We start from the raw sequence: 15,860 nt of genomic DNA, 5'->3' as shown, positions 1-15,860 counted from the left end.
AAAAAAACAGAACAAGGAAATGGAAATTATTTTTTATTGTGTTGGCTAAGAAGTCAAGAAAAAACGTTTAAAAAATGTTATTTCTTCATTTGTAGCTAATGTGTGTTCACTACAGCAGCAAGGAGAGTAAACAATAAATTCATTTTGAATACGATAACAAACTGGTCCAGTCCAGATGAGAACCTCCTCAAGCCTCCCTCCATTGCCATTCTATGAGTGTTCACTTACTGGCACCGACGGCCTGAGCATGCATAATAACATCATGTGACAGGGGAAGCATTTGCAAAAGAAAAACAGATTTGAAACCAACTCTGCTACACAGATACTATCTTTTCACGCAAACTGAAGTTGATTTTCACGTTCCGCTACATCTGGGCTGCCAGAGTAAATATATTATCAAGTTAAAAATCTCTTGGTTCTCTTTAATCCTCTTATTGACCCCGGCAGCAATGCCTCTGCACAAAGAAGCTAAGAAAACTATGCATAGCAGACATTATTTGGTTTTGCTAACACAACACAACAATGACACCTAGGGGAGCTCCAGGGAAGTACACAGTGTGCCACTTTTGATCCCAATAAATACTAACTTTTAGTTCTGTTGTGGGCATTTTCCCTTCTCAAACTGAAATAAAATAGAAAGCAGAATAGGTTTAAATATGACATAAACATAAATAAGTGAATAAATAAATAAAAAAAGCTATTTAATGAAGGCTTTTATCTCCGATGTCCTATGCAGGTTCAAATCAGTTGAGAGTTAAACTGTAAGTGTCAGAATTATAACTCTTCCAGTTTTTAAAGGAATAGTTCAACATTGTGGGAAATTTGCTTATTCACTTTCTGGTGAAGAGCTAAATAGGATGATAGATACCATCCTCTCATATCTGTCCATAATATAATACCATCCTCTCATATCTGTCCATAATATAATACCATCCTCTCATATCTGTCCATAATATAATACCATCCTCTCATATCTGTCCATAATATAAAGCTACAGCCTAGTTTAGCATTAAGACGGAGAAGCTAGTCTAAAAGCCAAAGGCACATTTCTGTCATGTCAGTTTTTATATGGTTTAAACAATAAGAGATAAGGTTTTGGTAGATGGATTTTGTTATCATTTAACAGAGCAAGGCTAGCTGTTTCCCCCTGTTTCTAGTATTTATGCTAAGCTAAGCTAACCAGCTGCTGGCTATAGCTTAATATTTCTAGTTGTGAATGAGAACAGAGTCGGCTAACGGAGAGCTACATCAACGAAATGTTTGGATGCATTATATATGGTATTAACTGAATAGATGCCTTTAAGTCCCGACGCCTCCCTGTCACAGCTGCTGTTTCCTCACACAGACGCTCGCTTGTCCCAACATCTTTCCCTTGACATTAGTGGTACTTCCTCCAGCGATCACGCTCTAGAAAAAACAACCAACCACACACGCTCGGTTATCTCTGAATATACGTATCTCACACCATAGAGCAAAAAACGAGAGTAATCCACACACTTACTTATGTGAGGGTAACTCCAGATGTAGCTGAGCACACAGTATCCTGCCAACAACATGCACAGTCCACCTGCACCACCTTTCTTCACGTCAATGTACCTCTTGTAATACCACTGCCAGCCTGATGGAAGCACAGAACATGAGAGGGGAAACACACTTGTAAAACTTCCTACATTACTGAATACAAAAAGGACTAGTATGTGTGTGTGTGATGAGTGTGTTTGTTCACCTCTCTGCACCATCTGCGCCACATCTTTTGGGTGGCTGGGGGTTTTGCAGGCCAGCCACTCGGGTAACTCCCTCAGTCTCACCTGTCCGAGACTCCGTTGTGTCTGAGCACCTGCAAATTATTAACACGCATGAAGAACCAGTGCACTGACACGGATACATACACATTCAAAACACATCCTCTTTCATTCCACTAAGGCTGGGCGTTGTGTTTTTCTATACCAGAGCTTTTTTCAGTATCTAACTTTGAGGAATACAAACCCTCTTTAATATCCAAATAGAGAAGACTTAGTTCTTAAATATTGTCTTAACACAATAAAGCGAAACAAGAACTTTGCCTTAATAATTGCACTGAAATCAAAGAGAAAGTAAACAGGACTAAGAATCTGTCCAGTTTTTAGCACTTAAGACACATTTCAGTCCGTACAAATAGAAGTTTTGAGGTCTGAAACCAACTTTTACCATCAAAGACTGACCTTTAGTTCCTTCATCAGCTGTGTTTTGATTCCTGACCTCGAGCGGCGACCTCAACACATCCCCACCTCTCCATGTCTCCACCCTCGCTTCTGGCAGAGGTCTGGAAAACTTTGCGTATGATGGTGATATTGTGAGGAGTCCGGACACCTTCTGACCCTGGTTCCTGCTGACGGTATGTGGAGGAGACGTGGTCTTTCTCACCTGAGACGATAGATGGCCAGAAAGGAGCGGAGCTGCAGGGGAGGTCAGTTCAGGCTGCTGCAGAAGGCTTACGGATGCTTGTTTGGACATCAAACCTTGTTTCTCTGCATGTTGTGAACTGGTGCAGGGCAGCTGACCCACATCTTCTTTATACCCTTTTAGGAGAGGAATCTGACTGATTTTGCTACTTAGATTCTCAGTAGTTTCAATCTGACTCAGGATGCTTGGCCTGCCAGTCCGACGGTTAGCGTTAGCTCGGCCTAGCGTCGCTTTAACACTCTGAAGGGTGATCCTGCCCTGGTGACCGTTTCCTGATTTCAAGAGCATCTTATTCACGGATAGATCCTCAACTTCTCCGTTGTCCTCCACCCAGAAGTTCGCACTACTTTCATTGGCTTTAGAGTCCAGAGAGCCAGAGGAATCTTTGGTTGTGGGAACGGATTGTGCAGCCTTCTTCGTCTTTTTAGAGGCAGATTTGGACAGAAAAGCAGGAAGGACTTCATCTTTTACCGAGTCTGGATTAGTTTTGGTCTCTGTCTCAGCTGTGGTTCTGGAACTTAGAGGATCTGCCACAAATGTAGCCGGACCTGAAGGCAGCTCGTCTGAGGTTCCCTGAGAAACCTGTTCGGACTTTGCAGCTTCTCTCAGAGCACGGAGACTCTGCTTTTTGGGCTTAGAGATGGCGGGAGACGGAGGTAGCGATGTGGAGGAGGTGAGGGAAACGTTGGCTGACTTGATTTGTTCGGACAGCTTCTGTTTCGTCTTCTTGGTTGCTGGTGGAAGTGAAGCAGAATCCACGGACGACGTCTGTGCTGCTGCTGAAACCACAGACTTCTTCTTACTCTTCTTTGATTGTTGACTCAACGTTACTGACAACGTCTCCGTGGACTTCGCTGCTCGTTCGTACAAGGCTGCAGCCAGCGGAGGAGACGATGACGTCCGATTCACCGTGACGTCATGTTCTGTTGGAGGTGTTTTGGAGTTTTTCGCTGCCTTGCAATGTGGCAGGTGACTCTTCAGACGCTTGTAAGTTTTCCCGCAGAATGGGCACAGCTCTGTGGAGGAAGCAGTGACAGAGAGAGCGTTTAAAGCAAGTACAGTATTGTATGTATGATTAATCAATTGTTTTTGGCCATAAAACGCTGTAAATGTTAATAGTGATGTAATCAAATTGCCTGTATTGTCTGATCCACAGTCTAAAACTCTAAGATATTCAGTTTACTATTTTACACACGACACAGAAAAGCACCAAAACTGCACATTTTGAGAACCAGGAAACAGAAAAGGGTCGTTTATTTTGCTTCAAAAATTTAAATGATCAACATAGAAGTTTATTAATTTTCTTATTATAGGCTACAAGTGGTGGAAGAAGTACTCAGACCTTAAGTTAAATAATCTTGCATTCAAAATGTAACTTAAATAACAGTTCAAAAGTGCATCAAAATATTAATGCACTTATTTTGCATTATAAAATACTGCTATATATATTGTTCCATATTACATTATGATTTATTAGTTGATTAGTAAAAAGTACAATATTTCCCCTCTGAATTGTAATTAACTCAAGTATCTCAACATTGTACATATGTGCAGTATTTGAATTAATGTGCTTTTTTTACTTTGCACCAATGCATTCAGATATAAATATGTATAAATTAAGATAAGATAAGATAAGATAATCCTTTATTAGTCCTGCAGCGGGGACATTTGCAGGCTTACAGCAGCAGAGAGTAAAGTGCACACAAGAGACATAGTAGAAGAAGACAAGATAAAAATAAAAAAAAAAAAAAAAACAAGTATTATAAATAACAGTAGAAAATCAACAATAACTGAAATATTATATTTACAGACACTATTTTAACTATTATTGCACAGTGTAATGTATTGCACAGGTTTTTATTGTCATGTGTAATTATACAGACACTTAAAAGTATGTTTTATTTCTGCATGATGCATACTTTTCTTAACTTTATGGGCTGACCTTGCAATGCAATCAGACAAACAAATAAACAAATAATAATAAATTAAAATAATAACTGTGTTTTGCACATTGAAGGACAAATAAACTATTGTTTGTGACACTTACCAGAGCTCATCCCTGCAGGGTGAAGCATTCAGGGGAGCAGAGCTGCTGCAGCCTCACAAACTACCGTAAAGCGTCATTAATGTTCACATTCACACACGCTGGTTTCAACTTTGCAGCAGTTGCGCAGACACACGGTCACATGGCTTCGCAACCATTGGTTGTTCCGCCGGTGACGTCACGTCGAAGGACCCCTCTTTTAGGTGGCGCAGTCATAAGCCTGACTGTAAATCGCTAAACTACGCTAAAATAGCGTTTGGATAATAATATAAATAAGAGAAAGATTAAAATATGTACTTATAAAAGGGTTGTGTTATAACGGGGATGTTTGGTTTGGTGTAACAGCTGCTTATATTCGTGTTTTTCAATATGTATATAAGTAGCTGGTGACGTCACGTTGAAGGACCCCTGTAGGTGGCGCGTCATACGCCTGACTGTAAATCGCTAAACTAAGCTAAAATAGCTTTGCATAATAATATAAATTAGCGAAATATTAAAAACTGTAATTATAAAGAGCGGTTCGGTGTAACAGCTGCTTATATGCGTGTTTCATCCCGTAGGGGTCTGTCCAGTGGGTGTGGCGCGATGATTCGCTGCTCTACTTCCGGGTTCACGGAAATCCCCGAACACACGTGTTGTGTTTGTGATCAAATTCCCACTAAGATGACTGTGTTATTCCGCAGAACAAGACCTGTAACAACACAAAGGGTTTGGTTCTTTTCTAAGATTAGAATACTGTTTATTTTTTTAAAACATAAGATTAAAAAAAAGCATGTTTTATTTAATAAAAATAAAGAAATCTGAGCACAAAATCCACTTCCTTCATGTTTTTGAACCTTTTAGTCACATATTCTGGCCTTTCTCATCAAATGGAGTTGCTTATATAAAATACAAACAAAAATATGTATATTGTACATAGTTATTATCTAGTATTTTATTTAAAAAAAAAACAGATTTGGTTCTTATATAGAGGAATCTCACATGCATTTGTTATATTAAATAACTTTCATTTAACACATATATCCCCCTCTATGTGACTGTCAACTTCTATTTGAAAATGTGTCCAGAGAATGTATAGTTAAAGTATACTTTTAATGTAGAAATACAAACTAAGAGTTCATTTTGTAACATATCTCTAAGCTTTTCTAAAGGCCATTGTTAGTCATGAAGAGGAAAAACACTTGATGAGGTAAAATGAAGAAGAAACACCCTTCTTTCATTAGAAAAGTGTATTTTATTGATAGGGTTAGAGTGGCATGAGACTTGGCATAGGAATGAATTTCAAGAGGGTGATGAAAAAATAAGACAATACATCCTAATCAAAAAAAAAGGTAATCTTCATTGGGAAAGCAGGGATTTGAAAAACACATTCGGAGTACGGAAAAAATAATCCATTTCTACAACCATTTACATATACGGAGATAAACCTGAATATTATTTACATGGCAACAGATTACAGTATGTACAAAGCCAGAACTAGAAGCAAGTTGATGCTCACAGGAGCTTTTAATTTGGGGGGAAAAACTAGAGAATGTCGATGTGAACAATCCCAAGAAAGCACGTGGTGATTTGGCATAGAAACATATTCAAACGGTGCCTGGAAATTGTCCTCTAACAAAGATTTTTCCCCTACAGAATACCGTCGCTGACAAAAGTATTCATCTCCAGTGGCTTTTTTTTGGGTCTACATTTACTTTTGAGAAATTCAAAATGTTTAAAATGTTTAACTCCTAAATAGGTCAAGTTGGCATATAAAAAACACAAGCAAACCTTCAAGTGGTTTTTTCAGAGACGTCTGGAGTCACGACTCACAACGTTGGTTACAGTATATTCAGACAATCAAGAGCAAAATCTCTCTACATCTACTAACAGACATTCATCATTTCGGCAAAACAGGGGAGGTCTGTCCCTTTACAAGGCATCTAATCAGAGATGGAAACAAAGAGAGAGAGACAGGGGGATTCTGGGTCGGCGCTCAGGGGTCAAAGCCAGGAGGATACAGTACCGAAAACCACCAAGCTAACTGTACCGAGGCCTGGCTGAGTCTCACCGCTCTGCCACCCAGATAAAGATCAAATCAATCAGTTCGTTCGTCAACGGCAACCTCTGCATTACCGCCGTTTTTTGTAATTATTCAACCCTGAGAAAACAGTAGACTGCATGTTCACTTGCTGGCACAACTGCCCAATGCGCCATTTTAAGGTAATTTTGTCCCTCGAAACGACCAAAAACAAAAAGGACAACTTGCATTTTAGTTATTTGTTAAAGGCGCTAGTATTGGCTTTAATTCTAAAGAGGCAAAAGGCACAAATGCAGGATTTAAACAGTGATTAGGTCTACATAAGACATTATATGGAAAGGCATTGCAGGTTCAGTCTCGCGGTTGTGCCCCATTTTCTTGCTTTTTTTTTCTTCCACAGACAAGGTGCCAGGGCTGGAGCCATTTCCCCACATAAAATATTGAACTTTCTGAATGCTTTCTTCGCCGTCAATGAACTGGTCCTCGTCCTGGCATGAATGTCTCTGTTTGGGCACCTTAAACCCGCTGATCTGGAGGCCAAGAAAAGGCTGACGACTGGGAGAGAAGAGGGAGGGACGGTGCTGCGACAAGAAAACAAAGGTGCAGTCTCCAGATCATCAGCAAGATGGCAAACCCTTCTACAAACTACAGGGGCTTCGAAACCACATTCGCAAAGCAGCACTGGAGGGGTGCGACAGAAACAATGGAGTGATTTGGGGGCTTTATGAATTCAGTGCTTTGGACACAAACTGGCAGATCAACAGCGGCACACTTGCTGATTTTGGTGCATTTTGACCGTCTTAACTCTTTTGCTTTCATGTGGTCTAGACATCGTCGTTCCTGTATCTGTTGCTTGACGAGTTGTGTCGTCTGGTTTGGAGACCATGTGCCCGGTTCTTAAAAAGTTCCGCAGGTTCCCCGTAGCCAGGTGTTGGCATCGGCGCTCAGGCCAGAGGAGAGAGTCTCAAAGACGAAAGCAGCAGAGATGACCTCCTGCTTGTGTTTGTTTTTAGCCCTACAGACTGGTTCCCCTACCTAACCCTGGACTAACAAGAGGACCGACTCTTCAAAGAGGAGGGTAAAAACTAATATAAAACGGCTGGAGAAGAATGCTGACGTCGATCGGTATTCTTCCGAGGCTGGTCTCTCCCAAGTCCTCGTCAGGAGCGAGGGGGTGGGTGGGGTGGGGGTGGGGGTGTGGATGGTGGTCTGTCCCCGTTCAGGTCCTCTATTTATTCACAGGTTGACAGGGGTCATTGGAGCATGAGCTGTTTGAGGTTGTCATGGAGGATGGTGTCCTTGACGTCCCGGAACACCAGCCTGATGTTCTCCGTGTTGATGGCCGTGGTGAAGTGGTGGTACAGGGGCTTCTGGGTGGCGTCGCGCCTCTTGGCCCGGAAGCACTCCACCATGAACGCCTGGACGTCCGGCAGGTTGTGCTCCTGCCCGGTGTACTCAGGAAAGTAGTCCTTGAGCGGAACGCTATTCACCTTCTCCTCCAGCAGGTCCGTCTTGTTGAGGAAGAGGATGATGGAGACGTTGACGAAGACGCGGTTGTTGACGATGGTCTCGAAGATGTCGAGCGACTCACGCAGCCGGTTGGTCTGCCTGTCCTCCATCAGCACCTGTTACAGACAACAGAACAGTGAGTACAGTTACCACTGCTACTGCTAGTACTGTTGTTATGGTACTAGATGTTATCAAAGTAGTAGTACCAAGGAAAGTAGTTGCAGGTAGAAATGTATGGCGCCCTAGGACATAGTACCACTTAGTTAGCCTTTTAATTCTGCATGCTACATCCTGTCTGATCTTCTTGGCCTTTTTATGAAATCTGTGCAACAGTATGAGTATTCATTTCACACTCTTTGGTACAGGATAGTCAGTTTGGCAATGGAAAAACAAATGCAATAGGAGTGTTCATTGTTGCTGATATGTAACCATACAAATGTAAAAATGGGATCGCTCAAAGTGCAAAATGTTTTTTCTGGAGCCCAAATGAACCATTAACCAGATCGATTTATCACAGGTAATTGAGGTATTGCATAGTTTGCATTGGCATGTTTTTTTTCTACATTTATATATATTTTCCTGCTCCGTATATATCTTGTTCATACTTATGTTATAACCAAATGTGAGGAAATCTATCAAAAGACATAGTTACATTCAAATATTTACATTTACAGACAATATTTATACGTTTTTTAAGACTTTAAAATATTGTCATCAGTGTTAAAAATGACGTGGATCATCCTTGTCGTCCTGTTTGCATTTCCCCAGACGGAATCATGACCCTAAAACTGAGGTACGCATCAAACTCTTACTTTCCAAGTGTCAACTGTAAATATTTAAAAACAATATATAATGAATCAGACTTTTTATGTGGTTCTCTCTTCTTTTATCGTTTCTGCAAGCTTTGAAAAGGCTAAATAATGCATAACTTTGATATATTCTATTTTTATTGTGACTTTGTAACTGTCTAACCTACAGATGGAAAATAGCCTGTTGGCTAACTGGCATATTTACAGAAATGTTTTATTAATGTGCACAGTCCCAACCAAATAAACCAATAAATACAAAAATAAATAATAAATGTGGTATCATATGGCACAACCTGCACATGTGCACACATTTAGAGAGTTTTAATTGAGGCGAACGTGCTGTGGCATGAATCACAACAGAACAGCAGCGTGTGTAGACACAGCAATGAGGACTTATCAAAAAGTCACCAAACACCATCTGCTAAAACAAACTGATTAACGTGTCACTTATCAGGCTATCAACGGTTCGTGTGCTTGTTTGTGTGCGAGAGAGGAAATGAGACGCTGAGGACGGCGGCGTGTTTTCACCTGGTCGTATTCCGAGGAGGAGACGAGGAAGAGGATGGAGGTGACGGAGTCGAAGCACTCGAACCAGCGCCTCCGCTCCGACCGCTGCCCTCCGACGTCCACCATCTTGAAGGGGACGTTCTTGATCTCAAAGTCGTACTCGTGGATGCCCTTGGTGGGTTTGCGAGCCAGAAGGATGTCCTGCTGAGTGGGGACGTACTCCTGGAGGGGAGACGGAGAAACACAGCGGATGAGTACCAATAGAAGATGAGTATGAGTAGAAAACACAATTTGTCAACAATCACAATCTGAATAGAAATTGAGGTTGTAGATGAAGAAGAAAAAGAAGATGCCAAGAAAAATATGTAATACAGCTGAAAGTTGAGAAATTTTGTTTTGCATTGAATTATTTGGCCTCTGAAGGAGATCTGTCTTTACCAAAACATTCCTTCAGGTCCTCAGGTATTCTTTTGTGCTTTTAGTCATACTATAAGGGTGGATATTGGGTAAAAAAACCAACTTAATGAATATTGGTAACATGTTACCTTGTTTTAATCAAATATGGGGGAATATCTAATTATCAAATACAACAAATATTGAGTAGACTTTCTATGGAGGTCAAAGAAAGGCTTGAAAAGTTAATAAGCAGTATATTTAAAACACGGTTTACACTGTAATGTAGTTTTAACTACATATGTGTTTATCAACATCTACAACTCCTGTAGGCTCCTGTTTATGAATATTTAATGAGATTTAATAATATAAAATATGTCTTCATGGAGAAGATATAATTGTTAAATACTGAACATCAATACGTACTATAGAATACACTATGTGAGTGTTTATTAAATAACAGAAATATTGAAACCATTTAATCTTAAATTGAAATTTTACATGAATAGAGTGAACTGTGTTATGCTTTAATATAAATGTATTGGTAAGGGATGGAAAGTAAACGGTGGATATTGGGCAGCAATCTGAGGGAAATCAAAGAAAATATATCTGCTCTTATAAAATGAAATTGGGGAATATGTAAAGAGGGTTTCAAGTTAAATTTAAGAATTTTAAAGACCTTTTTAATGCTATAGTTTTCCATTGTCATACCAAAGTATGATAGAAAACCAGCAGGGATGATAGAGCCTACAATTATTTATTATTAAAGCACATTCTCAGTACTTCCCAGTAGTATATAACAATAATTCACACTGATATCATCATAGCTGAAATGGTAAGAATAAATGTTTTTGTAATCAATGTTTTTCTTTTTAACACTTTATTAGACCTTTTTTTTTTGAGGAGTTCTATATTTTTTAATCAAAGCGCTCCCGCTAATAGACGAGCATCTTCGCCAGCATTATCTTTGACAAACAGCCATCCTAGTAGCTCGTCAGTTAACCTGAAATGGTCTAGACATGTTGCAATCGCAACGATAACATGTTCACGTCCGATTATAACAATCAGTGCAGGCAGAAACAACTTACCGGATCGCTGAGCTTATCCAGATTATCCAAGAAATACTTCACTGACTCACCCTGCGACAGGACAGAGGAGGAATTTCTGTTAATTCTACACAATTTATTAAGACTCATTTTAATCATGAACAGCAAAGTCTGCACTCAACGCATGTTTGCTAACTGCTAGTATTGAATTCAGCAGAATGCATGTGTTGCTGTTGTAGAGGACAAAAACACTCTCACTCTCTCACTCTCACTCTCTCTCTCACTCTCTCACTCTCACTCTCTCACCAAAAACGGGGTGTTCGCCCGAGAGCTGTGTGTGCTCTGAGAAGCTGAAGCAGGATGCAGAGTATTTGGTATTGCAGAAGACACGTGTTTATAGCTATGTCTTTGATGTATACAGAAGTGTGGCTAGAGCTGCATGTGTGTGTGTGTGTGTGTGTGTGTGTGTGTGTGTGTGTGTGTGTGTGTGTGTGTGTGCGTGTGTGTGTGTCGGGGTGTTTTTTTCCTAGACCGTTTCTGACGTTGTTCATGCGCAATTAGTGCAAGCCCAGACATGAGGCTTGCAAGACTGAGATGCATTCCTTTATCTGTGTCCTCTACTCAACATAAACCCAAAGAACAGCAGAACACATTTTTGCCCTTCCATCTTTCCTGTGACCCTGAGTGTCTCTACTTTAAACACACCACACCCATTTAGTTTTGTTTTGAAAGTATTTTTGCACTAATGACACAGTAAACAAACACTCTTTGCTATAAAATCCAAAATTTCAATCAGCATTATTTCTGAATTTCAATGGCAAGCTTCTGTTTGCACCTTTTGATCTTTTAAAAAAGTAACCTGACCTGAAAAACCTGTGTGTGTATGTGTGTTTGCATGTGCATGTGAGAAGCGTGAGCAAGGCTTAGATTACAAGAGGGAGGAGGAGAATGGCGTGGTGCTTTACAGCCAGAAGCCAAACGAAAGAAGAGCTACTTTTAATTCTGGCCACATTTACTGGCAACGCCGAAGAAGAAGAACATAAATCTGTGGAGCTCCGGTGGTTTTGAAATCGTCAAAAATCAGTTGGATAATAAAAAACAATGTAAAAAAAGGAGAAGAGAACCCAGTAGAGCCAGAACTGTACTATCTGTTCATTATGAAACATGACGACAACATCTGCCGTTTATACGAATGTGCTGGAAAACCAAAAGTGAAACGCAACATTACAAAACGACTGTCAGTGTGACATTTGAACTGTGGACTCTTGACACTTTATATTTAGGCAGATCCATCTTTATAAGTATGTTCTGCTGCACTGATGAATAAAAAAAAAAAAGAGTAAAATGTTTACGTGTGATTTTTGAAGGCCAGCTATGTGAACCTTGTACTATGCAAAGCGAGAGGATCCGTGTGTGCTTTCAGTCCGTACATGTGTTTTTAATGATAATTAACCAGAGAGCCTGAGGGCGCGTGTGATTTGTGATGCAAATACTTAAACAAGAAAAAAAACCGTCATGGTGAGAACACAATGGGTCGTATCTGCTGGCAGAAACGCCAATTAGTCTTTGCAAACAAGAGCGAGAGAGAAATTCAAACTGCTCCCAACGGAACGATGCTTCTGGGTTTTTCTGAACGTCTGAATGTGAGAGATGATGCCCTCTGGAAGCACTGGGCAATATGGAGAAAATCCTACATCATATCAATATTTTTGGCCAAATACTTTGATATCAATACTTTGACGATATTGTAGTATTGACTATTTGTGCTTAATTCCACGTTACTGTAAAATCTCATTGTCTAAGTGGGTGAAGACAACAACAAAAGTCTGGAAAAACAGGAAGACTTATGTCATATTACGATATCCAAAATATAAGACGATATCTAGGTTCACATATCCATTGGAATATATATTGCCACACCCTTCCTTTAGGATTTAGATTTAATTTACAATCAAGGATTTATACGCTTCAGCTGGTAATCATTTTCTATTATTGATTTTTTTGGGTTGACGTTTTAGCTAAACAGTAATCTGTATGTTGCCCATGTGTAGTCCTGTGTCTGTGTTATCGTACGCTGGTAGTAAATAAAGAATATGATTTGAAAATACAAACAAAATATGCCAATTTGTAAACATAATAAAGTATCATCATCTAAGAATTTTATAAAATATTTTTTGATTAATAGATACATATCTATTAAATGTCAAATCATTTTCTTTAATTCATTTTTTCAGTCTAAGATTTTTATGTATAACGATATAAAAACACAGGAAGCCAGCCAGGTGTTTGTAATTCATAAAAAAATATATAAATTTACTGATTTATTTTCATTATCTCTATTGATTTTCAGTAAATGGAATAACTGATTAATCAAAAAAGGATTTCTGCACCAATATATATATATATATATATATATATATATAAAATAAAAAAAATAAAATATAATATATATATAATATATATATATAAAAAAAAATATATATATATATATAAATAAATATAATAGGAGTAACAGTACATTTAAATTAACCAAAAATTGCGTTTGATTTTTCAGAAACAAATAACGATAAGCAAAAAATTTAACAATTTGTTCAAGCCTCTTAAATGTGACGCTTTGTATTGTTGACAAAACAAACAACCTGAAAGCGAATCGGCCCCACAGGCACACAGAACGTGTGAACGTGTTCTTGTACCAGAGGTGCGACACTCTTATTGTTTGTGCACCAACAACGCTGCGTTAGAGCTCTGTTTGTGAGCATAAAGCTGTTTAACTACAGATCAACATTCCAGCTCTGATCACTCTTATTCCCCTTTCTGTCTGCACAACCAGCTGAGTGAGTGTGTGTGTGTGTGGTGTGTGTGTGTGTGTGTGTGTGGTGTGTGTGTGTGTGTGTGTGTGTGTGGGACACAAAACAAAACGCCATTGAGAACAGTTCAGACTTATGCAACCGACAGGGAAATGTAAATGTTCTGCTTGTGTCTCATTACTGAAAGCCACTCGGGGAGAAGTGTTTCCTCAAATCTCTCCTGAACTGCTGGATAATGGTGAAAGTTCATCACATGAAAACTAAACAAATGTTGTGAAAGTGATACCAGGCGAGTACAGGATGGTCTCCGGTCTCAGTAAAGCACACGTGAACGTACCGGTGACCACAGCTGTTATTTCTGGGGGTAAAACGTTTAAGTGGGTTACAAACATGCGTGCTGACGAGCCTAATACATAAGGAGCGGGGAGAGGTGTAAACAGGAAGCTGAGTCAATCACATGTCCTACCGCTCAAAAGAGAGAGAGAGAGAGAGAGAGAGAGAGAGAGAGAGAAAAGAACCTGAGTTACAGGGAGAGAGGAGAGGGAGGATGAATTGAGAAGAAAACCCTGTTTCACTTTCTATTTCCTCTGTCAGTTCACCGCCTCTCAACTCTCTCACTGGGGCTTTTTTCTGAAAAAGCCCAGAAGACTCTTACTGAATTAGTGTGAAAAAAAATAAAAATCTGGGCCACCACTAAGTGTTAGATGTGAGCGTGTGCATCTACATACCAGCTGAAACTCCCTACGACGGTCGTATGCGTTCTGAATACCCGAGTCGTCCCACAGGGCTCTGATGGCGGGCAGGTACCGCAAGAAGACGGACGTCTCGAGCTGCCCGCTGGCCATCATGGCCGACCGGGTGTCGATGGCCATCAGGCTGTCCCCGTGCCCCTGGTTGTCCGGGTCACCCCACGGGATGTGCAGCTTCCCCCGGGCGTCCACCAACACACGAATACCTGCAGAGTTGAAAAAGACGTCTGCATAAGAGAGGACGACTGGTTGTGTGTTACAAACACTAGCAGGCCGCATGTGAGCGAAACCTAAAGTGGAAGAGAGACTAGGACGCCATGACGCCCACAGATAACAGGTGTCCTGTACAAAACCGGTTCTTTCTGACAAAAGTGAAGTATGAATGAATGAAAACGATGTGTTACGTCATAAGATAAACATAAATATCACAAATATAGTGATATACAGGACCAGTCAAAAGTTTGGACACACCTTCTCATTCAACTACTTTGAAGAATCTAAAATATAAAACATATTCTGGTTTGTTTACCACATAATTCCAAATGTGTTCCTTCATAGTTAGCAGACCACATGACACTAATACAATATTTATAATAGTTTATCATAGTTTCTGTCTGTATATTTAATATTACTGTGGATTCTCTACTGTTCTTTCCTGTTTTTTTATTGCTCATTTGCTTATTTATAATACTTATTTTGATCTTGTATTTTTTTATTTATTTACTATGTCTCTTGTTTTGCACTATCCTCTTTGCTGCTGTAATCCTATTTTATTTTATTAATCTACAATGTAAAAAAAATAAAAAAGAAGTGTCCAAACTTTTGACTGGTACTGTACATTAATTTGAAACTTCTTTTGCAATAAGAATAATTGATCCTATACACACAAATTATGCAAATAAATACATTTTTAGAGCTTATAATAATAACATATTCTTTGTCACATGGGTGTTAAATAAATGCACTTTTAGCTGGTTTTGTTTACACTCCACTACATTACAGGCTATTTAGAGTACTCCCTTTACACACAAATAAATACATTTTTAGAGCTTATAATAATAACAATATTCTGTGTCACATGGGTAGCATTTATTTAATAATAAATTGTGCATTTATTTAATAATAAATGCACTTTTAGCTGGTTTTGTTTGCACTACAGGCTATTTAGAGTACTCCCTTTACACACAAATTATGCAAATAAATACATATTTAGAGCTTATAATAATACAAATATTCTGTGTTACATGGGTGTTAAATAAATGCACTTTTAGCTGGTTTTGTTGGCACTATACTACATTACAGGCTATTTAGAGTACTATAATAATAATAACAATAATACAATATTCTTTGTCACATGGGTGTTAAATAAATGCACTTTTAGCTGGTTTTGTTTGCACTTCAGGCTATTTAGAGTACTCCCTTTACACACAAATAAATACATATTTAGAGCTTATAATAAAAACAATAATACAATATTCTGTGTCACATGGGTGTTAAATAAATGCACTTTTAGCTGGGTTACACTCCACCACAC

At 39.2% G+C, this 15,860-nt stretch overlaps 2 protein-coding genes across 2 annotated transcripts in view; both read right to left on the bottom strand.

Moving 5' to 3' along the window:
* Positions 1-9: 9 nt before the first annotated feature.
* Positions 10-4,617, bottom strand: si:dkey-21c1.4 (uncharacterized protein C17orf80 homolog). The gene is made up of 5 exons (XM_054598866.1): positions 4,490-4,617; positions 2,202-3,458; positions 1,727-1,837; positions 1,502-1,618; positions 10-1,407 (listed from the first exon to the last, which is right to left on the bottom strand). The coding sequence occupies exons 1-5, from the start codon at positions 4,515-4,517 to the stop codon at positions 1,379-1,381; spliced, it is 1,542 nt and encodes a 513-aa protein (XP_054454841.1). The 5' UTR covers positions 4,518-4,617; the 3' UTR covers positions 10-1,378.
* A 1,071-nt stretch (positions 4,618-5,688) lies between these two features.
* Positions 5,689-15,860, bottom strand: part of LOC129091104 (guanine nucleotide-binding protein subunit alpha-13-like) — a 10,873-nt gene continuing 701 nt past the window's right edge. The window contains exons 2-5 of the mRNA XM_054598576.1: positions 14,306-14,532; positions 10,813-10,863; positions 9,353-9,553; positions 5,689-8,131 (exon numbers count right to left, since the gene is read on the bottom strand). Of these exons, the coding sequence (XP_054454551.1) occupies positions 7,760-8,131; positions 9,353-9,553; positions 10,813-10,863; positions 14,306-14,532 (851 nt within the window). The 3' untranslated portion in view covers positions 5,689-7,759. The remainder of the gene's footprint in view (positions 8,132-9,352; positions 9,554-10,812; positions 10,864-14,305; positions 14,533-15,860) is intronic.

The sequence above is a fragment of the Anoplopoma fimbria genome, chromosome 5 (assembly GCF_027596085.1).
Source record: "Anoplopoma fimbria isolate UVic2021 breed Golden Eagle Sablefish chromosome 5, Afim_UVic_2022, whole genome shotgun sequence".
NCBI classification, from domain to species: domain Eukaryota; kingdom Metazoa; phylum Chordata; class Actinopteri; order Perciformes; family Anoplopomatidae; genus Anoplopoma; species Anoplopoma fimbria.
The sequence above is the reverse complement of the archived record's forward strand: the minus strand, read 5'-3'. Positions and strand labels throughout refer to the sequence as shown.